The 27,215-nt window shown below is 44.4% G+C and overlaps 1 protein-coding gene and 1 long non-coding RNA gene across 2 annotated transcripts; one reads left to right on the top strand and one right to left on the bottom strand.

Annotated features, from left to right (window-relative positions):
* The first annotated feature begins 53 nt into the window (after nt 1-53).
* On the top strand, nt 54-17,661 carry ORAI3 (ORAI calcium release-activated calcium modulator 3). The gene is made up of 2 exons (XM_072976911.2): nt 54-830; nt 12,696-17,661. The coding sequence occupies exons 1-2, from the start codon at nt 564-566 to the stop codon at nt 13,275-13,277; spliced, it is 849 nt and encodes a 282-aa protein (XP_072833012.2). The 5' UTR covers nt 54-563; the 3' UTR covers nt 13,278-17,661.
* Nucleotides 15,378-27,215, bottom strand: LOC144583410 (uncharacterized). The gene is made up of 2 exons (XR_013537174.1): nt 26,596-27,215; nt 15,378-25,951 (listed from the first exon to the last, which is right to left on the bottom strand). It is a non-coding gene; the product is annotated as an uncharacterized LOC144583410 (long non-coding RNA).

Genomic DNA, 27,215 nt, shown 5'->3' with positions numbered 1-27,215 from the left:
CCCGCCCCTCCCTTCCCCTCCCCTCCCCTCGCCCCTCCCCTCCCCTCGCCTGCGCGGCTGCTAAACTTTTGCCCAGGCACGCCGCGGACTTCTTGCTCGGGCGCTCCGGCGGGACTTGGGCTCGCTTGCTGAGCCGGGCTTTCGCCTCTTTCCCCCCCCCCCCGGTTGCCCACTCCCCCACCCCGTCTCCATCACTCCCTTCCACTTTCCCTCCCCCCCACCCCCCTCCTTCTTTCTCGGTCCCTTTTTTTCCTGTCTGGGGCCATCGCCCCACTTCCTCGGGCCACCCCCTGCTTGGCGCATCTTCTGAGACTCTTCCCCCCCCCCACGATTCTTCTTGGCAAGGAGCAACCCCTGCATTTGCTCTTCCCCCCCCCAGCGAAGCTTCCCTCCCCACTTCCTTTTCTCCATTGGTGTTGCCCCCCCCAACAAGTTTCGGTGGGTCGCCCATAGCGCGGCCAGCGTCGTTCCCCCCCCAATCCGGAGCCCACTCTTTCCTTCCTCCGAACCCCCACCCCACCCGTCCCCCCCTCCCCGCCTTGGGGTCCCTCGGGGGGGGCCCGATGAAGCCCGGTGGGGGAGGGGGAGGAGGGGGAGCCTCCGAGGAGGGCGAGGGGACGGAGGGCGAGCGGGAGCCCCTGAACCCGGAGTCCACGGAGGCGCTGGGCGTGTCGGCCACGTACCGCGAGTTCGTCCGGCGGAGCTACCTGGAGCTGATGAGCGCCAACCAGCACTCGCTGCACGCCCTCAACTGGCGGCGCCTCTACCTCAGCCGGGCCAAGCTCAAAGCCTCCAGCCGCACCTCCGCCTTGCTCTCGGGCTTCGCCATGGTAAGTGCCTCCCCGCCCGGGTGGACGGCCCCGGGAGCAGCCCGGCACTCTCTCTCTCTCTCTCTCTCCACCTAAGCGCCCCCCCCAAATTTCCCGGTCCGTCGCTCTAACCATTGGTCTGTCCTGCCTTCCACTCTCGGCTGTGCCCTCAAGGGACCCCCTCCTGCTGCCTTTTTTCCCCCTCCTTTCGGAGGGAACCTCACCTGAGGCGGAGGCGGCCCCCCTGGCCACTCTTTTTACCTGTTGGTCCCCGCGCCCCATGGAGGGAAGCGCTGGCGTGCCTCGGGTCGCTTTCCCTGGGAATGGGGGAGGAGGGCGGCGCTCTTTCCTCGAGCCCCCTCCAAAAAACATCGCTGCTCTAACCACTGGCCCTCCGTTTCCTTGCCCCGGATAATCAGCACCCCTACCCCGGTAAGGGTGGCATCTACCTTTCCATCCACCAAGGTATGTGACTAGGATGGAACAACTGGGGATTTGCCTCAGGTTATCAGAATTTAGGGGGTGCCAAAATTGCTACGTAGTTGAGTGTCAGGAAATAATTCTGATTTACTTTCCTTTTTTTAAAAGCAAGTGTTTCTTGCTGTTGTTGTGTGTGCCATCTCCTTGCCCCTGACCGTATGTCAACCCCGTGAATGAGTGATCTCCAGAATCTCCTGTCCTCAACAGTCCTGCCTGGCTTTTGCAAACTCAAGCCTGTGGCTTCCTTTAGGGACTCAAACCATCTTACATTTGGTCTTCCTCTTTTCCTGCTGCCTTCATACATATTTTTTGTGGTGAGACACCACATTCTCCTCTTGCTTTTTCATTGTCGTCCAACAGTATCTGAAGGGCTGTGTGTTTCTCTCCTTGTATTTAGTAGCTCTCCCACCGCACAAGAAACGCCCTAAGATTTGTGTGACATCTTGAAAAACTGAAAGGTTTGTTATGGTACGTGGTTTCATGGGGGAGCGATGGTATAGAACTTCATTTCCAAGTAGCTCCAGCCAGCAAAGCCCATGGGAAGAATCATGGGAATTGTAGTCCAAACCATTTGGGAGACCAGACATTCTCCCCAGAACAAGGGCGTCTGACAGTGCTCAAATCTAATGGATAATTTTGTCCATGAAGGATGATTTTCCACCCCCAATAAAGATGTTATGCCTTCAAAGTGATCCAAGACCATATGTGGGTTTCTAAGATGATCTTAGTAAAGGATTTTTCGTCATAGGTCCTCTACAAGCTTATGCTTTAGTTCTTCTGTAACATGACAACTAACTTGTTTTATAGAGACCCCTTAGCCATCATCTCTAATTTGTTCTGCTCAGAATGGTCTCTGACCATTCACAAAGAACAAACACACACACACACACACACACACACACACACACACACACACACACACACACACACACACACACACACACACACACACACACACACACACGGTAAATATCACAGCCTCCTTTGCCAAGAACATCTGCAATGATACCACCCTTAACAGAGTAGTTCAGTTTGCCACCTTTAACCTGACATAGAGTGAACATCAATTCATATAATGATATGTATATTATGTATCACCAGTGGCTTATGATTAGCAAATGTTGCCCCACCCCCAAATTTGGAATTCTTCCTATTTAATCCACATGCTAATTATATTACATTAATTATGAATTAAACTCCATGCTGGCTGGACAGCTCAGTGTTTTCGGTCTCTGGCTGTAAAGCCAGAGATGGGGAGTTTGATCCCCCCACGATGCCTCCTGAGAGTAGAGCCAGCCTGGGTGGCCTTGGGCCAGCTGCACAGTCCCTGGAAGGCATCCTCAGAAGAAGGAAACAGTAAACCACTTCTGAGTACAGTATTTGCTACCTGGAAGACGCTGGAAAGGGCTGCCATAAGTCAGAATTGACTTGACAGCAGATGATGACGACGACGATGATGATGAAACTGCATTTAACCCATACTTTGTATAAGACAGGATGAAGGATGGGACATGATTCTGGACTGCAGTTCTATCTGAAGGGCCATATAATCTCAACCCCGATTCTGTTGAGTTTTGGGGTGGGCTGTACAAAAATTCTCCCCTTGATTCGTGTTCCTTTTTCACGACAACCCTATAAAGTAGGGGAAGGCTGAGCCAGGGACTGGCCTTAGGTTACCTAGGGATCCGGAGACTAACTGGGGGATAGAAACAGGATCTGTCTCTTCCTGCCCCTGCCCCTGCTATTCATGATTACGTGCAGAGCAGGAAAAAACTATTCCACCTTGCCTAATAGTCCTTATTGTTTATTATTTATAAGCACCTAAGAACCGGCTCCAGATCGTCCTACATAGTGCTTTCAGTTCTGAGAGTGGATATGATTAAGCTTCAGTTGGCATCACTTTTCCTACATCTTAGCTTTCTTTTTGTGTCCTACTTTTTAGAGATTGTCTTCTGCACCCTTTTGTTGTTGTTTAGTTGTTAAGTCATGTCTGACTCTTCGTGACCCCATGGACCAGAGCACGCCAGGCCCTCCTCTCTTCCACTGCCTCCTACCTCAATATAATAGATTTTGAAATGGAGAACCTGACCGTTTCATCCGGCTTTCATTGGCAAAGTTTCAGTCAGTTTTCTGTCAGAGAATATAGCCGGGGAAAGCATGAGGGTTGGTAAAGATGAAAGAAAACTCTTAAGGATGTTGGGTGGGTCTGAACGGAAACAAGACATGTTGACATTTCTTCAAATATTCTGATGCCTCTGTGTATCCTAAAATAATTCTAGACGTTTTGATCAGCCTTAAGCCAGTAATTTGGCTGCTCTGATAAAATCTATATAGAAATGTGGGCTGATGTTTGGAACATAAAAACACAGACATATATACTGCTTTCTGCTGACCCATGATTTTAAGTCACTTCCTCTTTCCAAATCGCACGGAAGCTGTTGAAATGAACTACGTATCTTGAATGTGGTCGAACATCCGCTGGCAGTGTGATAAAAATGGAAAAGTGAGCTTTGTTCTACTCTTGAGATAGTTATTGAACTGGAAACAGTCCTACGTCTCACCAAATAGAAAATTTACCAAGTCACATCTTCTCCCCGAAAAAACTTTTATTTCTATTTTCAACAAAAATACATATCTGAAGCTCCTCCCTTTGTATATATGTTGCCTTAACAAAAATAATTGTTTAGTTTGGACAGCCATTTATGCTCAGAGATAAGGTATTCTCTCTCTTTTTTTAAGGCAATCAGAAAAAAACTTGAAATTAATTCCTTTTATGTGTTCATGGGCATTTTTTGGTGGGGGGGAAGAAAGAAGACTGACTCACCTTGAGAGAAAATTCTGGAATTTTTGAACACATATTTATAACCCATGTAAAATTGAGAACTGGGCTTTATTGATGAAGTTGCAAACGATTGGATTTTTTTTTTCTAATACTCTTTAATTCGCATCAGAAGACACTTGTCATTCGAAGTTTTAACCACTGCTACAGTTTACAATATTTTGTTTATTCATTACATTTATATCCCACATGAGTTTGAATCCCTGCTGTATATCTCTCATGAGAAGAGCCAGCCTTTGTAGGTTTGAGACTTCTGGAGGAGAAAGGTGGGGTATCAATATTTTAAATAAATAGATAATAAACACACAGGGCAGGTAAACCTTGGGTATTTTTGTACCCAAGAAGCCCTGAAATTGACTTGAGGGTATACAGTCAGCATCATTCAAAGAGCTCAAGGCTCTCCTTCCCACTTGTTCTTCACGACAACAACCCTGTGAGGTCAGTCGGACTGAGAAAAAGTGATTGGGGACAAGGTCAACCGTGTGGCTTTCACAGCTCAGCGTGGATATGAACCTGAGTTTCCCTAAGGCTACCATGTTTTCCTGAAAATAAGACGGGGTCTTATATTAATTTTTTCTCCAAAAAACGCATTAGGGCTTATTTTCATGGGATGTTTTATTTGTTTACATGTACAACAACCTACATGTATTCAAATACAGTACAGCCATGTCCTCTTCTTCTGGTTGCTGCACAAGGGTGGAGGACGGGGTTTCGCTTCACTGGGGCTTATTTTTTGGAGGTAAGGTTTATATTACGAGCATGCTGAAAAATCAGACTAGGTCTTATTTTCAGGTTAGGTCTTATTTTCGGGGAAACGGGGTAGTTTGGCTACCTAGCCTCTACTCCGCGCGCCATAGATTGCAATAATGTACATAGACACACAACCCAGGAGCCTTTTTATCTCCTGAACAAAAGATGTCTTTGTAGTGTTTTTCTAGAAGGAAGGGCGCTTCCTCTCTGACTCATACGTGGGGGCCAGATTTGTTTCCGTCTTGTTTTGACATTATTCTTGCCCCCAACCTCCCGGAGACCTGAACGCTCTTGGTAGAAAGCAGAAGGCAGGGTGTGTTTCTTTTCCATTCCACAGTCCTCAGACAATGTTCCTTTTGGCAGGGTGATCCAAATGCACTCCACAGATGCTCCTTTTTTGGCATCCTGATAAAGCCAGGCTGATATTAACTTCCACTTCCCAGGATATGCCTCCTAGGTAGCAATGGAATGAATAATTATCTTTACAAGAGTTCCCCCATTGCCACCACCTATACTGGAGTAATGTTTTTGTACTTCAAATCATGTATTTACCACCACCACCAGCAGACCCACCCAAAAAAGCTCCTGATAATTATTTGTCTACGATTCCTTCTCCTCCTGTAATCGGAGCCTGCCTCTGCCTCACCCTGTCCAAAGCTAGACTTTCTGGACACCTGCGGTAATTTTTATTTCAACAACACCGCACCTCATTCCTACAGGTTCACAACTTCTGGTTGTAAATTTAAAAGGTGTTCTTCTGCTCCTCAGAAGGTACCCAGTTTACGTTGAGGAACATCCAAAGGGCATAACAGTACATGTTCGCGTTATGCATGGCCTGTGTTACCTGGCTTAGGATTCTGGAGGTTGTAGTCCAGAAAAATAACTTTCTTAAACTCAGATTTAAACCCCCACCAAGGGAGCCCCCCATCTATGTCTCTGCTGTGGAGGTCTTACCTCAGTTCCTCTTCTGGACCATCAACAACGAACTAAAGAGCTACCGCCTCTAATCTCTACCGCATCGGAGTTCTTAATAATATTTTGCAAGTTTAGAGCTTTATGTGTTTTCTTTTAATGGTCTTTCTTGTAATCCTGCACTTTTGGTGGGCTGACAGTAGAAACCTATTTTTGTTTAGATAGTTTAAAGAGGCTGAGACAAAATAGGCTTCCCAGTAGAGTTCACGTCAAATGCAAAATTCATAGGGTTGTCTCAATAAAGCCAAGCCCTAGACGTGCCTTCTTAGCTGTATTCAGTGGGTCTTACTCTCAGGTAGACTGGGCAATCTCGGCTGTGAAAGCCCAAGCCAGGTGGCTTCTTTCATCCCAAAGCGATTGTCCTTCATGACTCCACCATCACCTCCAGAATACACTTTCCTTCCTTTTTAAAATATCCTTTCTCTGTGATGTTCTTCAGAGTCAGAGCTGTGCAGTGGTTAGTGTCACTGGATTCCAAGGGAGGGAGAAAACAGGGTGACCCTGGGCTATTTATTCATCCCACCCTTGCCCACCTTGCAGGGCTGTTCCGCCGATAAAACAGGGGTAAGGCCAGGTAGGCCACCTGAGGACCATGTAGGACCGACGGGGCAACCATGGCCGGTATCCTCCAGCCGGTTTTCTCTCCTCGCTCAGCCAGATCGCAAGGCAAAACTGCATTCCACACTGATGTGATCTTATTTGCTTGTAACCAGAGCAACCGGGGGAGAGAGAGCTTAAGGCGGGAAAGAAGGATCTCCGAGCAAGGAGAACGGCTGCAAGGCCTATTTTAGAACCAACAGGGTTTGTTTGGGGGTTTTTTTTTGGGAGGAGTCGGACACGACTAAACGATTAAACAACAAGCAACCACAAAGGGAAGAGTGAATGCAACAAAATCTAGAGGCCTTTTTTCCTCAAAAGAATGGCGGTTTAGTTTGGGTGAGGTTTTGCCTATGTGTGTTTGGGGGGGTCGGGGGATGGAGTATGGAAGAGCTGATGGCCAAAAGGACAAGCTTTTTTTTTTTAAAGAAACTCTTAGAATAATCATAATAATCTTAGAACTTCAGGGTTTGGAAGGGACCCTATGGGTCACTGAGTCCGGCCCGTGTCGAAGAGGCATAGCGGGGAATCGAACTCCCAACCTGTGAAGGCTTCGACCCAAACAGTCACTCCGTTGGACTGTTTGTGCAGTCATTGAAAGCTTTTGTAGCTTTTAGCCAGGAAAAAAAAACAGCTTCTGCTGGGATAAAAAAATTGTGATTGTCATGGCCCTCATGCTTTCGATCAAAATCTCTTATGTTTACAATCTAAATCTCTTATATTTAGTGAAGAGAATGAATGGAGTAAATAAGAAAAAAAAGGAAAAGAAGAGGGAAGTTCAAATCATGGGATGGTTGATATGTGAAAACCGGCTGGGTGTAAACATATGTAATACACCCTGCCTTGAAGTTTCTATGGTTCAGGTATTGTGCTGGAATGGCAACTGCTAGGTGACACGGCGGAGGGAAAGCCAAAAATCCTTGGCGTCCCATGAAAAATAGTCGAGCCAATTCTGCTTCTCTCTTCCTTTTTTGAGGAAAGCGGCCATACTTTTCCTTCCACCTCAGCTGAGCCCTTTCTGGGGGGAAGCCATCATGCAAGGGTATTCTGAGGGTCTCAGGTGTGGTGTACTTTAGATGTGCCAGAAATGCACAGTACATCCTAATTCTTGCAATAATTGGGCTTTTTTCCCTATCAATCATAGAGTTAGGGTTAGGAGTGAAAACACAGGTTTACCAGATTTTTTTGAAATCTTGGCTGCACAGAAGTCATAAGTGAATGCAATTAATTCTTTTTCAAATGTAACAGCCCAGATTCTGAACCGGGACCTTTTATTATTATTATTATTTAAATCATAGATGTGGCTCCTAATCACGTCTTCTTTGGAGATTAAGTGTACTTTGATAAATATTTCCAGAGAGAGTAATCGTGTTTATCGTCTGTCATAGTAAAACCAGGAAAGAATCTTGTGTCATCTTAAAAGCGAACAGGTTTTATTTATAGTTGTAGCTGTGTTAGACTGTGCAAGCTTTATAGGTGAAAACAAAATCAAAATAAGAAGTAAAAAAAAACAACACGTGGTGGCACCTTAAATATGAACGTTTATATATTTTTTAATGTGAGCTTTCATAGACAAGTCCACTTCGTCAGACATTTTATTTTGCATAAGGCCCCATGGAATACAGCCCAGTGGGTTTAGATCTTGATGCTGTGAACTGCAACGCAGGAAAGCTTACATCAAATAAAAACTTAAAAGGCCTTGAGGCTGCTCTGTGTATATACCTACATACTGCTTCTGAAATACATGTCCTGGGAAGCTGTATTTCTTGGATATGAAATGAGTACATGTGGAGCAGTGAAAGTATGACTTGCTTTTTCCATTTCAGCTTCCATGAGGGGAGCGATATCCATGTGTCGAAGATTTATGGTGGCCAAATAAACAGGGATTAGAAGGCCAATGAGTCTCTTGAGGGTATCATGGGGAATAACGTCCAGGAAAGGAGGCTTATGGCAGCCTCCAGAGCATGGGAAAAAAGGGTGGCCACTGGCAGGAGGCCCTTGCTGGGTGGCAGGAGCCAAGAGTTAAATGCTTGGTCAAAATCCCTTAATGACCCCGGTGTGCTGGGCAGATATTCTGGGTTTCTTGGCCAGTCACTCTTAAATGAGACCCCCCCCCCATGAGTCTCAGAGAAAGGCTGGACCGGCCTTGTGCTTGAGATCTGTGTCATGCCTAGAGCAGGAAATGCCGGGAGCTCACAGCTTGAGATGGTGAGAAACGGGAAGCAGTCTAGTAAGTACAATGGTGCCTCGCTTGACGATGTTAATTCGTTCCAGCGAAATCGCTGTAGAGCAAAAATGTCATCAAACGAAATAAAAAACCCCACTGAAACGCATTGAAAACCGTTCAATGCATTCAAATGGGCTGAATACCTGCTCATCCAGCGAAGATCCTCCATATGGCGGCCATTTTCGGTGCCTGTAAAGCAAGGAATCCGTCTTAGAAAACAGTGGGGGCCCATTTTCTTCAGCCGTGACCATTTTGAAACCCAACGATCAGCTGTTTGCTGATAGTCAAAAAGCAAAAATCGGTTCCCGAAGCAGGGAACTGATCATCACACAGCGAAAAAAAATCATTTAAAACATCATTTTGTGATCGCAAAAACCTCAACGTAAAGCGGATTCGTCGTAGAGCGGGGTAATCGTCCAGCGGAGCATGACTGTACTAACAGTAACTCTGCAAACTCCTCCTTAGCTTGGAAATACCTCTCACAGTCTTCGTCCCCATGCTGGGTCTGGGACAGACTCTGTTTATGTTCAGGTAAAGGTAAAGGTTCCCCTTGACATTTTTTGTCCAGTCGTGTCCGACTCTAGGGGGCGGTGCTCATCCCGTTTTTCAAGCCATAGAGCTAGCGCTTGTCCAAAGACAGTTTCCGTTGTCATGTGGCCAGCGTGACTAGGGAGCGCCGTTTTGCCTTCCCAGTGAGGTGGTCCCTATTTATCTACTCGCATTTGCATGCTTTCGAAATGCTAGGTTGACGAGGAGCTGGGACAAGCGACGGGAGCTCACTCCATCGTGTGGATTCGATCTTACGACGGCTGGTCTTCTGACCCTGCAGCACAGGCTTCTGCGGTTTAGCCCGCAGCGCCACCATGTCCCACCTATGTTCAGAGACACCCGTTATTTCTTAGCAATTGAATCCGAGTCATAGCTGGAATGTGATAATCCAGCTCTTTAAGATTGCTTTTCCACATTTAATCATAATGCAGCAAACCCTTCACAGAATCCTGTGACCCTGATCCACCATCAAACATGTTATAATATGAGCTTTTGAGGACTCTAGCCAACTTCATCCAAGACAATTTAGCCTTAGTTTCTAAAATAAAATCCCGTTGCCTCAAAGGGACTGACGCTCTGTACATGCTTAGAGGCAGTGTGGTTTTAGAATGCCAGGGTTTTTAACCAGAAAATGATCCTCCTCCTTGTCCTGGAGCTTAAAAGCAGAGACTAACGGTGTGTGGGGGTCCTCTACTCCTTCCCCCACCTCTTCCATTCATGACCTGGAAACTCTGGCATGTGCTATCTCATGGGGCCTGTGCCAGCCAGCTGGCACAATTGTTTAATGTGGCCCACTTTTTCAAAATCAGCTTTTTTCAAAATAAGCAGCACCTCCAGGTCGGTGGGAGATCATTCAAACTGTGACGCAGCAACTCCTTGGTTGTGACATCGGTGAGCTTGGCCAACCCTAACTTAGTGAGGCATAGATTTCTCCTCCACACTCATTGTGAACTTGTAGTTCCTTATTTGTTTCCTTCCCTGAGATGTGAGCTTCCAGCCAAGTTGTAGGATCTCGATGTGGGTTAAATCCTTCCTCTCCCTCTTGCTCCCCCACACACTGCCACTCGAACGTCTGCTCCCAATTCTCTCGGGGAAACTGCCAATAATCTGGGATTGAAGCCAGAGATAAATCTAAAACGGGTCAAACCGGAATATGGGGGCAATTCCCAGCCCCCATATCCCTGAGGAGGGTGCTGTTGCCACGTTGGGGCTTATGAGGAATGGCACTTTTAAGGCTTGCAGCTTTTAATTGCAGAGGTTAAGGGAGAAACAAGACAAGCCCTTCCTGTTCTCTTCTAAAATAAGGAAGCTCAACTGCAGCACAGGCCAGGTGAAGTTGCACTCCTTCCCCACTTCCCCAGATTCTTATGGGGCAAAAAAGTCATCTGCATTTTCCTTCCATTCTTGATCTCTTTTGCACACAGCCTACAATGGAAGACGCTGATCAGACCGTGCTTGGATCCCTGGTCCTCAGTCCTCCCATTTGCATGATGAGGATCATCATCCTGACCTAATGCATTCATGGTGGTTTCTGAAAAGGGGTGACGTCTGTGGAGAATGGCGAGATCTGTTTGTGTGAAGGGCTTGGTGCAATGCAAAAATACAGTGGTGCCTCGCTAGACAGTTACCCCGCATGACAGTTTTTTTCGCTAGACATTGACTTTTTGCGATTGCCATAGCGATTCGCATAACAGTGATTCCTGTGGGGGAATTTCGCTGGACAGTGTTTGGTCCCTGCTTCGCAAGCTGATTTCCGCTAGACAACGATTTTGGCAGCTCCCTCCGCGCTTGCAAAACGGGTGTTTTCGGGACCTAAGCTTCGCAAGACAGCTATTTAAACAGCTGATCGGTGGTTTGCAAAGCGGCTTTCTTATGGCCGATCTTCGATAGACAGCGACAATTCTTTCCCATTGGAATGCATTAAACAGGTCTCAATGCATTCCAATAGGATAATGCTTTTCGCTAGACAATGATTTCGCTAAACAGCTATTTCAGTGAAACGGATTCTCATCGTCTAGCGAGACACCACTGTATATAGAATCTACAGGAATGTAATAAAATAACCTTAATGTTCCCTTAGTGGCTGGGGAGTGTCCGTAGATCATTCACTTCAGTGGCTTGGTGTGGTCTTCTGTGAGGGAGAAAGACTGAGAATTGAGAAGTGGTGCAGAAGTTAGCTGGAAAAGAAATACGGCTTCAAACAGAAAGAAGCATTTTTTTTCTTTCTCTCTGGAAAACTTTTATTAGTCTTTTAATTGAGAGGTTTTAAAATGTTTTAATTTTAATTGTATTCCCATAATATAAGAATTTTCATTTTATTTTAAGATGTGTAATTTTAAGTAAAACCTCTTGAGTCCCAGGTCCTTGAGAAAGATGGCATATAAACAAAACAAAAGAAATAAATAGAGGAAATGACTGAATGAGGGAATGAATGAATGAAGCCTTTGAGTGGATTGCTATACAAATTGCTGTCTGGAAGGCTGATACAAAAATGGCTGTGTTTGTTGTATTCTGTATGAGGGTCTGTTTCCATCTCCTTGTGCTTCGCTTTATTTATAAACAAAACGAATTATTACCAAAACACTTTAGTAAGTGCTCTCTCTCATCCCAAGGAAACTGCAGCTGGAGTCTGCCATTTATAAGCACAAGTACAGTAATACTAGAAAATATGTCCCATTGAACTTAGGACATCCTTCTCAGTAATTATCCTCAAAATGAGGCTTTTGTGGGAATTTCTTGCCAGTTGAATATGGAGCAGTAAAAACATTGGGCAAGTAAATGAAGTGTAATAGGTGATTTAAAAAAAAAATTAATTCCTTTGTTCCGGGGTGGATTTGAATTAATCAAATCAGATTTTTCTGGATGATTTAAAAATTTTAAAAAATAATTTTTTAAAATTTAAATTGTGATTTAAATCCATTTATTTTTGAAAAATTATTGATTTTATCCACCCTCTTTTAACCTGTTTTGTCGTGTTTCAAATATTGCTCTTGTGAGTTTTCATATGATACCTTTTTAATGCCTTTTTAGATATTGTAATAATTTATTATTTCATTTTTACCTTGGTTTCTTTTAATACTGTAAGCTACCTTGGGTCCTTTAGGAAAAAGGAGGCGTATTAATATTTTAAACAGTAAATAAAAAAATAATGCTTGAGAGTATTAAACTGAAACCAAAATGACCCAGGTTGAAACCATCACTCATGAAGTTCAGTGGTTCACCTTGGATTTGTCTTAACTTGCTCCAAGGGTTTTTTTTATGAGGGAAAAGGGGGGTGAAATTTTGTAAATTGTCTTGAGCAGAACTTGAAAAAGTTCATTTTTTAGACAATTTATACACAATCTGCATGGGATTATAGGAGTTGTCATCCAAAAAAAGAGAGAGAGGAAGCTTTGGTGTTGACGTTCTTGAAGGAAAATTGGGATATAATAAAAACTGTAAAAGGTGAACCGATCTATTCCTGCCCCAACAGGTGGCCATGGTGGAGGTGCAACTTGAGGATTATGATTACCCCCAGGAACTGCTGGTCGCCTTCAGTGCTTGCACCACCGTGCTGGTGGCCGTCCATCTCTTTGCCCTCATGGTGAGCACCTGCATCCTTCCTAACATCGAAGCGGTCAGCAACATCCACAACCTCAACTCGGTCAACGAATCTCCTCACGAACGCATGCACCATTATATTGAACTGGCTTGGGGCTTCTCGACCGCCTTGGGGATCTTCCTTTTCCTCACCGAAGTGGTCTTGATCTGTTGGGTCAAGTTCATGCCGGTCGGCAGCAAAAACTCTGCCGGGAAATGTTGCACTCCTGACCTGGCCGCCCCCGGGAACACCAGCCGCTCAACCGTGGCCCCTCAGGAGAGCGCCGGCTGGAATGCTGCCATGGCCTCCACGGTCATCATGGTTCCGGTCGGGGTGGTCTTCATCATTTTTGCCTTGCACTTCTACCGTTCCTTGGTAGGGCACAAAACCGACCGGCACCAGCAAGAGCTGGAGGAACTCAACCAGATCAAATACCAGTTGGATGGAGAAGCGATCGCTCTGCAGGTGGTGTGAAATTGGGGGCCTTTCCTTGAACTGCAGCTTATGGCTTATAGGGCCTAGTTCTTCCTCCAGAGGAAAGGCGTTCTCACTCACGGTCTGACTTTTGATTCAGTGGAACGACTGTGGAAAAAAAAACGGTACAGTTGGAATGGATCTTTGACCTCTCTTTTTTTTGGCACATTTTTCCTTATCATTGTTTAAGAAAATCCCCTTGCATCCCCCAGTAAGCAAAAAGAAGGCGGGTATTTAAAATGCCAAAGGACTTGGGGTGGTGGAACATTCCCTGGAAAGGAGCTGCGGAAACATGAACACGCTGCCTGCATTTTGTCGGCACGTTGCCTGATGGGATTTTTCGCTGTGCAATAAAAACACCGTATCTGAGGAGAGAGATGCCATCTCTCCCCTGGAAACTGGACAGCAACTTTGCTTGTTTGAGTGCATTTCCCTCTCTCCCCCCCCCCCTTTGCATACCTCCAAATCAGAGAGAGATAAATTATCTGGCATTTTACTCATATCAGCTATGATGTTTTAAATGGTACTGGAAGATTTTGGGTTTTTTTTTACAGTTGAACCAGTCAGCTCATCTTGCCCAATGCCTCCGTTCTCACTTCCAATCATCATTAAAGGGGAACCTGTCTATGGGAGAAGCCACCAGTTTAGCATCTCTTGAGCTGTTCCCTCTGAGAATCCAGCTGAGGATGCTGGCACTTAAGCTAGTTTTGGTCTGAGCTTGAGGACTAGTCTAGCAAGCTTCTTGGCATGGAGGCCATGACCGAGCATAGTGGAGCTACCCCTACCTCGATTAAGAAGTAGCGGAGAAGGGACTCGTAGGTTGTGATCACATATGGACTGCTTTGTGGAACAGTCTGATGCCATCTAATTCCTAGTGCAGGGAATTGCCCAAGCTGGGCTTTTTTGGGTCCAACTGCAGGGCTACTATTTTTGTAAGCCCAGCTAAAGTAATTCCCTGGCAGAAGAAAGGGTTTCTTTAAGGGGCCTCTCTCCCTGCAAAACAACTCTTTCCTCCGCGATCAGATGTGTGCTGCTCCAGCTGTCCAATCACAACCTTACTTCCCCGTGAAAAAGGAGAACATGCGAAGACTTCCTCACTTCTTCCGTCTTTGCAGCTGGTGGCCCTAGATATCAGAAATTAGCTGAACATTGGAGGTCATTGTTTTACTTCCAAGATTGTAACTGCTCTGCCTCTTACATGAATGCAGGTCAGTGTGTCGAAGAAGGAATACTAGCTGCCACAATCACGTTTAGTTTTGACTCTAAGAGAGCCCCAGACTCCAACATGGTGTCAGCTCAGGCCTTCTACAGCCCGGTTTGATGGCACACCTGGTACTGGACCTTCATTTTCAGGGCTTGTTCCATGACAGATCTCTAAAGTTGCTTCTGGGGCCCCTCTGGGATTCGGAAGTCCTGAAGCTTAAGCTTCATTAGTTCCATAGTAGATCCATCCCAAAGTGCATCTTTTAGGTTAGTAATGGGTGAGCTGAAGGTTCTGCTGCCTCTTCTTGAAATCTTTAAAGAGACCCGAAGATACAGGAAGGAGGAGTCGGGAAATAATAAGAAGCAGATGTGGCATGTCTTATGCTGGGGGCTGGCCATCATGCGTACTTATCTCAGTGCTTCTTGCTGACTTAATGGCTGTGGGTTTACAATTGCCAGTTTAAGCATCCAGAGTGTTGGGCCACCGGGGTACATTATTTTGCACCCATGGTTCTAAACTCACTCTCCGCTTGCTTTGACCATCTCCAGAAGAGGGTGGAAAGAGAGCATTTTGCTGTCGCATAGCAGCAGCCCCCAACATTCCTAACAATTTGTGCTGCTGCTGGGTTGCTAGGCAATGTAAATTTCTTCTTCTTCTTCTCCCAAAGCCCAGGTAGCCTCAAGGCAATGTGGGATGATGCAGTCTGAGGCCAGCAATTTAGCATCCAGCTTCCAGCCACAGGCAAAACCTGAATGTTTAAGGGCCAGAGAGTCTTCGGCTTTCAGATCTCAACAGAGGGAATATTTTGAAGATGACTCACGCTCTTGCTGTTTGTCAAAAAACCATTCCCCTTTTCTATAGAAGGGCAGTGCATCCTTAAGCAGAGAAATTGTATATTTTTGTTGGATGAGAAGGAAAGGGAGGGCCAGTGAGCATCTGACGTGAACTGTCTGCAGCTGTTTCCAGTCTGTTCTTCCTCACCGGTTTCATATCATTAATCACAAATGCCTCCCCAGCCAGCATGCAGGCACTCGGATCATTAAGGGAGGTAAGGCAGCACATCCCATATTTTCTCTCAAAAGCCCATGAGATGAACTTTTGAGCCAAAGATGCTCTGTGCCAACAATAGCCTGCAGTCTTCAGGGACACGGCTGTTAAAATGTGTTCCCAAAATGTGCGCCCCAGATGTTCTTTGACTACAGTTATCAGGAGTCATGACCATTGGCTGTTCTGACGAAGACTTCTGGAAGTTGTCATCTAAGAATATCTGGGCACTCAAGTCTGGGAACCATTGTCCTGGAGCCTTTTGACATTCCAGATTCCTTCGCCTTCTCAGGCCCCTCCGCTGATCTTGTGGAAAGAAGCAGAAATGGGTCAGGGTACATGCGGGGGCACATTGCTGAATTAAACGCTCTTCCTGTTTTCTCTCTCTGTCCAACTTTGGCTGCTCGCCCCTCCCTTTACAGTTATCAAAAGGCTTCTTGTAAAAAATATTGAAGAAATGTAGCGTCCCAAGTGTCACAGGTCAAGAGGGCCACTGATTGAGCAGCTTTTTAAAAAAAAACAACAACCCGGGGCTCTCCAGATGTGTTGGACTACAGTTCCCATAATCCCCCACCTGGACCACAGATTGGGGAGAAAGCTGTGATAGAGGTTAGGAGAGAAGAGCGCTGGGATGATAAGCAAGCTTATTCTACAAGGGTAGGCCCCCAGGCTCCAGGCCGTATGTCCCCCAACCCTCTTCTGTATTTGAGAGAAAAGGTTAGAGTAAAACACACCGTTACATAGAGTAGGGTTGCTGTTATTTAATAAGATGAAGCAGCTATAAGGGGCTTCCGGTGTTGACTTGAAAAGAGAAAAAGGAGGAAGTTACTTAAGCCTGATTGACTGAGCCCTTTAAAAGCGGACTTCCTGCCAGATGCTTTTCTTCCCCCAATAGTGAAAAGAAACAGAGTGATCTGTGTCTCAGTCCTCCAGGAGGAAAGTAGCGTCTGGACAGGGTCAGATTTTGAATGGAATGCAATTATTTATTTATTTATTTAGAAATTATCCCACCTTTCTCCTTAGAAAAGGACCCAAGGTGGCTTGCATCATTAAAAGGCAGTGTTTAAAGCTAACAACAGTGAGCATACAAATATGAAAAAGGAGCAAACTGTAGGTACTAAAAAACAGAAGCAACGCCAAAATGCATTCAAAGCTGTAAGGGACAACAGTCCATTTAAAAACCCTCCTGAGGCAGGCCCGTCCCTCAGGGAAAGCTCGCCTGAAGAGAAAGGTCTTCTTTGCCTGCTTGCAGAAGGACAACCAAGATGGGGGCAGCCTGGCCTCCTGTGGGAGGGAGTTCCAAAGTCTGGGAGCAGCCACAGAGAAGGCTCTCTCCCGTGTCCCCACCAAACACACCTGTGAGGGTGGTGGGACAGAGAGAAATTAAGCGACCCCTTCCCTATGAAAAACTGGAAGATGTTGTTTTTAGAAGACTGTTCTCAGAATTCATGGCCACTGGCTATGCTGTCAGGGGCTTCTGGGAGTTACAGCGAAACCAATAACTTTTCCAAACTTTATGTTCACCTGACTCCCTTTACACTATTTTTATTAGATAAAGGATGCTTGGAGTGGGGGGGTAAAAGTCCTGTGGAATCCCATGTACAGTAAGGTTGATTTGGATCCACTGAAAGCTACCAATGCCTCGTCAAATATCAATGATGTATAGCCACTCAACAGAGGGGGGAAATGCATAAAACTAATTGCAATGAGGGAGGTGGCTTAATATTTCTTGAAGCGCACCAGCTGCCTGATAATAATGCTGTCTATTGACATTTTTTCTGCCAAAAATGGATTGAATGTACCCTCCCTCGACCCTACCAGCTCAGAAGCTTCCATATCTCCAGACAGGTTTTGTCTGACTTCTACGAAGTTTTTTGAAACCCATTTCAGTTTACATCTTGACCAAGCGGACCTTGTGGGGGGATTATGCAAAGAGATAGTAAGACGCTTTGGGTTTGGTACACATGCCACCATATATTTCTGCTATGTTCTTTACTGGTGACAGAGAATACCAATTCCTGGCATTTTTTTTTTTGCTCTGTCTATTTTTAAAATAAAATTTAATTCTTTGTAAATTAAAAAAAGCAAAGGTTGTCAAGGTGATATTTTTCTAAATGCAGAGACATGGCAAAGTCATATCCTTGAGTTTCCCTGTTTGTCATTTGTTACCGCAAAATCATTAAGTGTATTTCATGAATCTGTACGTGTATGTACAAATGCATCTGTGCCACACATTCTTGTCAACACATATGATTGCACATTGAAAGTTAGCATATGGAAGGGTTCTACAGCCTAGGCCCTAGACTTTGTCCTGATATACCTCATTTCTACATGCAGGTTCTTGTTATGGTTAGTCACAGATGTGGAAGAGTCCCCATCGTACGCTCCAAGAGAGACATCAGTGAGAGACATTTAATCTATGTTTTGCTGCTTTTTCTCTCAGGAAGCATTAATTTATGCCACTAGTAACTGCAGTAGTAAGTACTGTCTGTACTGCCTGCAAAGCCATACAGTGGTGCCTCGCTTGACGAGGATAATTCGTTCCGTTGAAATCACTGTTAAGCAAAATCCTCGTCAAGCGAAACAAAAAAGCCATTGAAATGCATTGAAACAGGTTCAATGCGTTCCAATGGGCTAAATACCTCAGCGTCCAGTGAAGATCCTCCGTAGGGGCGGCCATTTTTGGTGCCTGTAAAGCGAGGAATCCATCCTAAAACACAGCGGGGAGCCATTTTGTACAGCAGGTGGCCATTTTAGAGCCGCTGATCAGCTATTTAAAAATCGTTGTCTAGCGAAAAATCGGTTCCCAAAGCAGGGAACCGATCATCGTCAAGCAAAATTTTCCTATCTAAACATCGTTTTGCAATCGCAAAAACTTTATCGTCAAGCGGTTTTGTCATTTAATGAGGTAATCGTTAAGTGAGGCACCACTTGTACTTAGGGTTCTGAAGTTAGCCACAGCCTGTACCTTGAGATTTCGGGGCCAAAACCTGAGACCATGGGCAGATCTTTCAGTAAAAGATGGGGAAATCGTCTGCATGTGACAATGCATAGAGCCTTTATGATGACTCTAAAGGCCAGCCTGCAAACTGCGGCTCTTGACAATGGAAGACGAAGACGAAAGAAACAAAACAAGTTCATCAAATTGTTAGTACCCTGTTCTCTGAGATGACAGCTCAAAACCAAACAAACCTCCCCGAATCTGAGACCCGGCCACCACGCGGTGTTTTGCTGTTGTGGCTGCTGGTCTGGTAAATGCTGTTTGCATTTAAGGAAGAGTCTGGGATCTGTTTTTAAAGGCCAGTTTTTTTTCCTTGTCCCACCCTATCTTTCTGGAAATTCTATTTGGGCTTGTTTTCCGTGACACTTCAAGCAGGCTGTCTGCTCAAAATGGATATCACATGTTTGATAACATGTTATGTATGACCCCCCCCAAAACTTGCATATCCCATTTGCCCTTACATGGCAGGAGGGGGGGTGACCTTCTACATTTCCGAAATAAATGACACAACATGGCTGTGCAACTTCCTTAAGGAGGGTTTATATTTAGATCTGTGCCAATAAACGAACCAGTTCTCATTATTACTAGCTTTTAAAATAAGTACAGTATAATTGTGTAGTGCTGGGTGTGCACCCCTGCTACAACTGTCGCTGTTCTTTTTACTGGGTTTGTTGTTTGCCCTGTGATTGTCATTTTATCCTTGTTCGTCTTGCTGTTTTATCTTGGCTTCATCTAGAAAAAAATTAGCTTGGATCTAGTAAGAATAAGGGGGTAGTAATAATACCACGGTGGTTGAAGGGACCAACTGTAATGGCCTTTTTTGTTTAAAATGTTGCCTGTATAAAAACACCTTGCAAATGGACTTCTAGCACACACTGGCCCTGTCCTTTAACCAGCTGAGCAAATTTTCTGCTTTCGGGAAGTTTTTGATAAAGGACAGTCTTAAGATGTTCACTGTCCTAAAGGTGCACCCACTTTTTCTGGGTTACAGGTATAGAAAATCCATTTGGGGGGGTAAATTGTTAACCTTTTGGCACTTTGTGGCTTACCCATCAAAAAGTTCATATTGCACAGAAAATTTTTGTTTTCTGCAATATATATGGTTTCTGAACAAAAAACCCCCCCACAGTTGCAGGTTTTTTCGCTCTTCTGCAAGAGCGAAAAAACATGGCTTGAAACATTTGATAGCTTTTTCTGTGCAGCATATTGATGTGATGAGACACCCTTTGCCTCTGAGGGCAAGAAAATAGGTATTTGTTCATCCTTAATCTATTTAGTCTGCAATCTTATGTATGCATGTCTACCCAGAATTAAATCCTGCTATGTTTAGTGGGGCTTGGTCTCAGGAAAGTGTGTTTAATTCGCTACCTTGTGAAGGTGAGGTACAGTATATTAATTCGCCTGAAATGAGCATTTTAATTGCCATTAACTTTGATGGATTTTAAAACATTGTTTTCATCAATAGACAGGACCCTTTTTTAAAAAAGGAAAAAAATATGTGTATATGTGCAAAACGCCTAGTGTGGGTCATCTGAGAATGTGGCTTTGTGTAGCCTGCATGGTATTTGTGTGACTTTGGCCAAAATCAAACAAAGGGCAGCATCCGTTTTATCTGGTCTGCTTTGTTCAACCAAAAAGGTAACAAACCAGGATAGGGTGGGGATAAACAAGAAACTGGCATGCCAGTTTTAACATAGAGAGTATTGGGGCACTGATCCTGTTTCAGTGAGAAATTATACCATTTATTTACTGACTGACTGACTGACTGACTGATACGTTCTCAGTCATCCCAGAGTGCAGGATACATAATACTGTACATGGGCTCAAGCTACAGTAAGACAGATTTAGATTGAATATCGGAAAAAAACTTCTTAACTGTTAGAGCAGTACAACAATGGAACCAATGACCTCAGGAGGAAGTGAGTGCTCCAACGCTGGAGGTCTTCAAGAGAAAATTGGACAACCATCTGTCAGACCTGCTTTTACTTGGATTCTTGCACTGAACAGGGGCTTGGACTTGATGGCCCTATATAGGACCCTTCCTACTCCATTATGCTATTATTCTAAACCCAGTAGAAACAAACAGGCAGGAACTGGGCAAGATTGCATCCAATAGTCTGCTTTTTCTCCCAGGTGTTCAAGGCATATAGCCTTCTCTTCCTATCTGTATTCCTATTTTCATTCTCATCGCTACCTTGTGAAGGTGAGGTTAAACTAAGGGAGCGTGACTAGCCCATTTCACACGGTAAGGTGGCCACTTCAGCAGATCCCATTCCCTGCATTTTAAAGGCCCCAAACCAAGATCAGATGCAAGTATAGTTGGGCTTTCAGACTTTAAAGCCACCTCATACATAAAAGAACACGACCTGACAACAGTAGCCAGATCTAGCGGTACAATCACTTTGTGAGACCTTCATAACGGAGAGGGTTTTTTTTCCCCCTTAACTCTGCCTCACCAATCATAACCCAACACTGTAACCAGTCTATACCACACAGGTCCCTTCTTCAGATTCCCCACTAAAGGCCTCCCTCTGTCTTAAGCCGCCCTTGGCTTGACCTCCCGGCTCATTCCATTCCTTGTTTTGGAACATTTGTGTCTTCTCTCGGCAGGCCTCGAAAACTTTCCCACTCCAACCACATACGACGACACACTCACTCACGTTCCTCTCCGGGTAGAGCTAAGCCATATATAATCCCTTCTCCGACCCTGGCTGTTCTCCAAGGTTGGCGAAATGTTTATGCGCTCTGGAAATACTCCTGGTCCCGACTGGGGAGAAGCCAAGAAGGCCTGGGAAACCGAGAGAGAAGGTCAAGGGCAGCCTTGGCTGAAGCAAAAGGTTCACTAGTGTTTCCAGATTGGATGAGAATGAGATGGGACCAAGGATACAGAAAGGGGAGGTGGCAGAGTTCCCTTCCAAGGAACCTAGGTACCCTCCAGTATTTGAAGGGAGGGCGGGGGGGGGGGAGAAGAAGTCTCCATTTTTAGTGATTAGCTTTTACAAGTGAATCTCTTGGTCTTCAAATCCCAATAGAATTCTGCTGGCCGTACCATAAAGGGGGGTTTGGGAAGTTTTTAATCTTTTAAAATGTAACTTTTCCAAGCTCTGTTGATGATTCTGAGCCAGATATTGAAAATGTTACTTTTTCAGATTAGAGCTTCCACCCTTCTACAGCTGTGATTCCGGGGACGACGGTCCCCAAAAATTAACATTTCCAAGCACATCCTTGCACAGGCTGAGGTGGCAACCCACTTGAGCTCAGCCTGACCTAGGTAAAGGTAAAGGTTCCCATTGACATTTAGTCCAGTCGTGTCCAACTCTAGGGGCCAGTGCTCATCCTTGTTTCCAAGCCATAGAGCCAGCGTTTTGTCCAAAGACAGTTTCCGTGGTCATGTGGCCAGCGCAATTAGACACGGACCACTGTTACCTTCCCACTGAGGTGGTACCTCACTCCATCACGTGGATTCTATCTTACAACTGCTGGTTTTCTGACCTTGCAGCACAGAGGCTTCTGCGGTTTAACCCACAGCGCCACCACGTCCCTCAAACTGACCTAAAAGCTCCTATAATCGCAAGCACCTTCAGTGGAAACATGTACATTTGGGGGTGGGCACCCTGCTCACAAGTCACTCCCCAGTGGGGGTTCTTTTGCGCTAAGTGTTTCCCAGTGGTATAAGTAAACAGCCCAGTCAATGCACAAGACAGATAGTAAAACTTCCCTTTGAGTTAGAAGTTCCAGAAACACTAGGACTGAGCTCTGCCTATAGGATCGGTCAATGTCCTTCCACGGTTTTCAACTGAATCTTTCATAATATCTGACCACTGGCCATGACAACGGGGGCTCTCGGTAGCTTCTTGTCCAAATCTCCTCTTAAGGAACTGATTTCTTTGAGGTAATCTTCTCTGTCAGCCTGACAACCCTACATCCTAGGGCCATTATGTGGACAAAATGGATGTGTCCACGTGAGGTAGAGTGGCAGGCTGTGATATGGAAAATTTGTGGCCAAGTCACCACTAAGTCACGAGAAATCAGAGTAGTCCAGAACAAGATTCCACCCAGATCAGCCAGCACATGTGTACTTGATCTGGTTCTCTGCCTTCCATCCTGCCTTGAGTAAGATGAATAGTCCTGGAGAGCCACCAGGAGAGCATGATAAATTGCTTCTGAGTATTTCTATAAAATCTTGGGAGGGTCACCATAAGTTGGGAATCAACTTAAGTGCACCTAATGGCTTAAAAGCAATGGCAGATGTATCTTTGGAAAGCATAGCAGTATGGGGACAAATGACAGTTGTCAAGATGGAGAGTAAAGCATACCTGCCAGCAAGTTCACTTCTTTCCTTTACGTATGTCTGTGTCTTAAGAATCAGACTGAGCTTAAATAATAGACATGAACATGAGCTGCCCTCTTGTGGAAAACTAAATTAATAACAGACTCTTCTCCATGCTACGTCCGCCCGAAAGAGTCACTCGAAGACCAGGAGTGGAAGGAAATTCTGGAGCCATGCACGTTCATTTTCTGTGGCTGGTGTTCTGATTGCAAATGGAAACAGACTTTGCACAAAATCCTCTCTTTTTTGAATCAACTGTGTTTTTTAAGATATCTATACGAGATTGAAACAAATCCAGTAACTTTGCAGTAATCATTGTACTGTACAAATTGTTGACGTTTCTTGTCTTAAGTTCATTCTCTATTTTTCCTATTCCCACGGGATTGGGAGGGACAAAATTGTTTCCTTGGTGTATATAGGGATAATATAAAAGATGTAACGGGTTAGGACTCAGGTGACGTGGATTTAAATCTCCACTCAGTCATGGAAATTCACTGGGAGCGCCAACAGTAAAACCAACCTTGAAAATCCTATTAGGACTATCATCCATTGGAAGCAAGGTGATGGAACATAGCAAAAGCAACAATTATAAAAGCAGAATTATTGGACTGTGTGTTTGGTATATTAACACAAGGCAAGGCATGCAGGAAATGAACAGATGTATCATTATATTTTAGTTATATAGAATATTTTTACCCCGCCTTTCTCCTTAAAAAGGACCCAAGGCAGCTTACATTGTTAAAAGACAGAATTTAAAGCATCCTGCCCTCAAAATTTCAGGATTGGATTTCCCACTCCCCACAACACGCTCTGGTCACAAAGTCCTTAAATAGTAATATTGATACTAATTTTTAGAAAAATTGGGCTTTGTGGCCACTATGCCAGCTTTATTCTGTACTGTATTTCCAGGTTCTGTGAAAATCTGTATCTTGGTTAGGGCAAATGAAAAATTCTACTATTAAAAACTGAAGCAAGTCTGCAGAGTCTTCTAAAACAACCTCAAAGGGCAACCAATTAATTCTGTCATTTTACATATGAGGAACACTGATGGTGCACTGAGACTTTGGAACTCCCTCCCACTGGAGACCAGACTGGGCCCATCTTTGCTGTCCTTCCAATAACAGGCAAAGACCTTTTTCTTCATGCAAGCCTTCCCTCAGTAACCAGCTACCAGTGTGTGAATTTTAGGTAGTTATGCACTGCTTTGACTGGATTTTGAGTACTATGTACTTGTTTTTTTTTACATTTTTGTGGTTTCCATTACTTAGACTGACTTTTTAAAAATAAAATCTGTATGCTTATTGATCTTTGCCTTAATATTTCCTGTTAATGATGTCGGATGCCTCCTTATTCATTGTTCGTAGTTATTAAATGCCATTTTTTAAATGATGTTAACCACTGTTGTATATTCATTATTTTCAACTTTATATATTGCATTTCATTTTTGTAAGCCACCTTGGGTCTTTTTCAAGAAGAAAGGCAGGATAAAAATATTTTAAATAAACAAATAGTAAATAAATAAATAAATAAATAAAGAGATTCTACATCTGTTTTTTAAATTTCAAGTTGACTTACTATCGTTCAACATTGTGTGTGACTAGACAGAACAGCTGTCCCATCTCTACCATCAACAACACTCTAAGACACACCCACAACTTCCCCACTGGAACGATATAACCAAAACACCTCAACCAGGTTGAGAAGCACTTACGTATATAGTTGATGGAAAATATATCCAACTTAACCATGCTGACGCCAGCATGAACTGGTGTGAAATATAGTGTAGTTACACCCTTTGTTATTATGCACCATCACATCATTTCTGATTTATTGAGACCTTATGGATTAATGATCTCCATAAGGCCTCACCATTAACAACTCTTCTTGGGATCTTGTTCAATTCCTAGGAGACAAAAACCCTTGCAGATCTACTGGAAATCATTAAGAGATCTATGCTAATAGAACCCAATCTGCACCCCTGTTCCACTGTCCAAAAGCTCAGCTCTTTCTTGTAATCTTTGTAGGACTTCAAACTACGGTGTCTACTTCACTTTCCTCCTAGGAAGTGAGAACATTCTCTTTTTCCAATAGTTCTTTAGAATTTCCCCAAAATGGTCCTGTCTCAATGAGTTCAATTATTTAGCTCTTAATGAGAACATATTACTGTATTTTATCAGCATACAACTCTTTTGTCAGTGCTGACGAGATCTGGTCTCAGCTGATCCACACTAGTAGCCCCACTCAAAAACTATCTGATGGTGAAACCTGCAATACTTAAAAGGCCATAACCATCAAAATGTAAGGTATTTCTATATTATACAGAATTTACTAGAAATATACAGTATAATTACAAAACACATCTCATTTCAGACCAATTTCTTGACACAAATAACGTAAACATCATAGTAGTATAAGACTGTCTTTTTTTTCACTATGTAAAAACAATATTGATTTACTATTAGTACTTATGTCTCTTTTCATGTATTTATTTATTAATAATTTTTACTGTAAACATGTATTCTATAAATCTCAGCCTCCCATTTCTACATTTATATTTCTAATACTATCTTTTTAAATATTTCTTACACGGCATATAAATTAAATAAATAAATTATTATATGCATTTAAGAATGGAGGTTTTCGGTTTTCACACACACTGACCTGTGTCCAGGAAATTTACTCCTAGTGCCTAATTCTTACTGAACCCAAAGTAGATCACAGAAATGAACAAAGCAGTATGCTTTAGGACGAAAAATCCTAATTGGATCAATGGGATCTACTTTTTAAAAAAGGTACTAGGCTCCACCAGGCTGTTACAGAATATTTATTATTTGTTTCACACTACTATGTCCCCCTGCAAACTTTCAAACCATTAAAATTTGTTACAAATTGCATATACAGTGACTGTGATAGTCCTGAGCATCATGGGGGTGGAGTCAGTAATATCACCTGTATCTGAGAGGTTGCAGAAATTCAGTAGGGCTAGTTTTCCTAGCGTGGAAATGAACGGAACAAAATAGCTACCCCAGTTGAATTTCTGCTTGTCATGCAGTTATAGGTACTGTGTACTGGATATCTTCACCTGTTGAAATGGCCTGTAGTCCATGAAAGACATAATAAAATGGTTAGCGCCAAAGGTGATGGTTTGGCAGCTAATGGAGGACAAGTTAATACCAGATTTATTTCTTGTGGTGCTTTTAAGTTCAACCCCATCCTTGAGGAAAGTGTGAGACGAATCAGCTACTCCTGCTGTGTTACTCTTGCCTCCCCTGATATGTAAGCTGGAGAAGGGGGCAAACAGTTGTGTTTTCATCTCGGTGGAGTCACTGTCCATTGGAGGCAGGAATGGCAGGCAAGGGCTACGAGGTCGAGGCCAATGCGAACCCGAAGATGCCCTCAAGAAACATTAATTTTGCTAAGGAGCAAAAATAAATTGAAATATCATGACCTAGTTCTCTCTCCGCCCCCCCCATGTGTTCTTTTTTTCGGGGTCATCAGACTCAACCCCTCAACCCACTTCTTTCAAACGAACAGCTATCTAGTCTTCCAGGAGTCATCATCCTGAGCTCGAGGGGTCTGGCTCTTCCTTTGAGGGCGAAAGCACTAAAATCCACATCTTTTTGGACCAGTTTGATGACCTAAGAAGCCCCTTTCACCTCCGTAGCAGATGTTGGGAGGTCTGTAAAACTGAATTTGCCGGGACCCTTTTTCCAAGGGGAGCCAGCATTCCTGCACTTACCGCGTAGGAATCGTTACAATTGTTAAATATTTATTGGCGCCTAAGTCGTTCCTCCCTTCGCGGCGAAAGGGCCGCCGCTATCTGCCCCCTACCGTTCCGTTATAACGACCCTAACGTTCGTTCCCGCAGATTCGTAACAATCCCGTGCTGTTATTAGTGCCTTTCGAAAGCTCTTAATAAAGGCCCCTATTTTCCCTCACAGATTACCTAACCCTAACGGCAAGACCGCCCCCTTCCTCTCCATTTGAGCGCAGAGAATTTTAATTCCAGTCAGCGAGAAAGTGCAAGGAAACAATCCCCCGCTAGGTCTTCGCCCTTCCTTTCTAGCCGCTGTTTCCGAAAGAACGATTCGTCACCCGCCTAAGCGCCGAACGGGCAGAGGGGATTCCTGACTCCTGCGTAGCTGGCGCAGCATCGTTGTTGCCCACGAACTCGGTAGGCAGGCGTGACGAAACTGTGTCGCGAAGGCCTGGAAAAAAGGCCCGGCTTGCTTTCGAGCGTCCCTTTTCCTGTGTCGAAAGTGCAGAGGCGAGAAACGAGCCAGGCGGAACCGTCACCATAGAGAGGAAGGAGGCGGAGGGCAGAAGAACGAGGCGAGGAGGGGGGGGGTTGACCGGGAG

Source organism: Pogona vitticeps, chromosome 6 (assembly GCF_051106095.1).
Source record: "Pogona vitticeps strain Pit_001003342236 chromosome 6, PviZW2.1, whole genome shotgun sequence".
Classification (NCBI taxonomy): Eukaryota; Metazoa; Chordata; class Lepidosauria; order Squamata; family Agamidae; genus Pogona; species Pogona vitticeps.
The sequence above is the reverse complement of the archived record's forward strand: the minus strand, read 5'-3'. Positions and strand labels throughout refer to the sequence as shown.

Excerpts from the sequence above, each read along its gene's own strand:
- ORAI3 (XM_072976911.2), top strand. The coding sequence starts at position 564 with ATGAAGCCCGGTGGGGGAGGGGGAGGAGGGGGAGCCTCCGAGGAGGGC. Across the intron at positions 831-12,695 it reads TGCTCTCGGGCTTCGCCATG|GTGGCCATGGTGGAGGTGCA; the intron begins GTAAGTGCCTCC and ends CTGCCCCAACAG.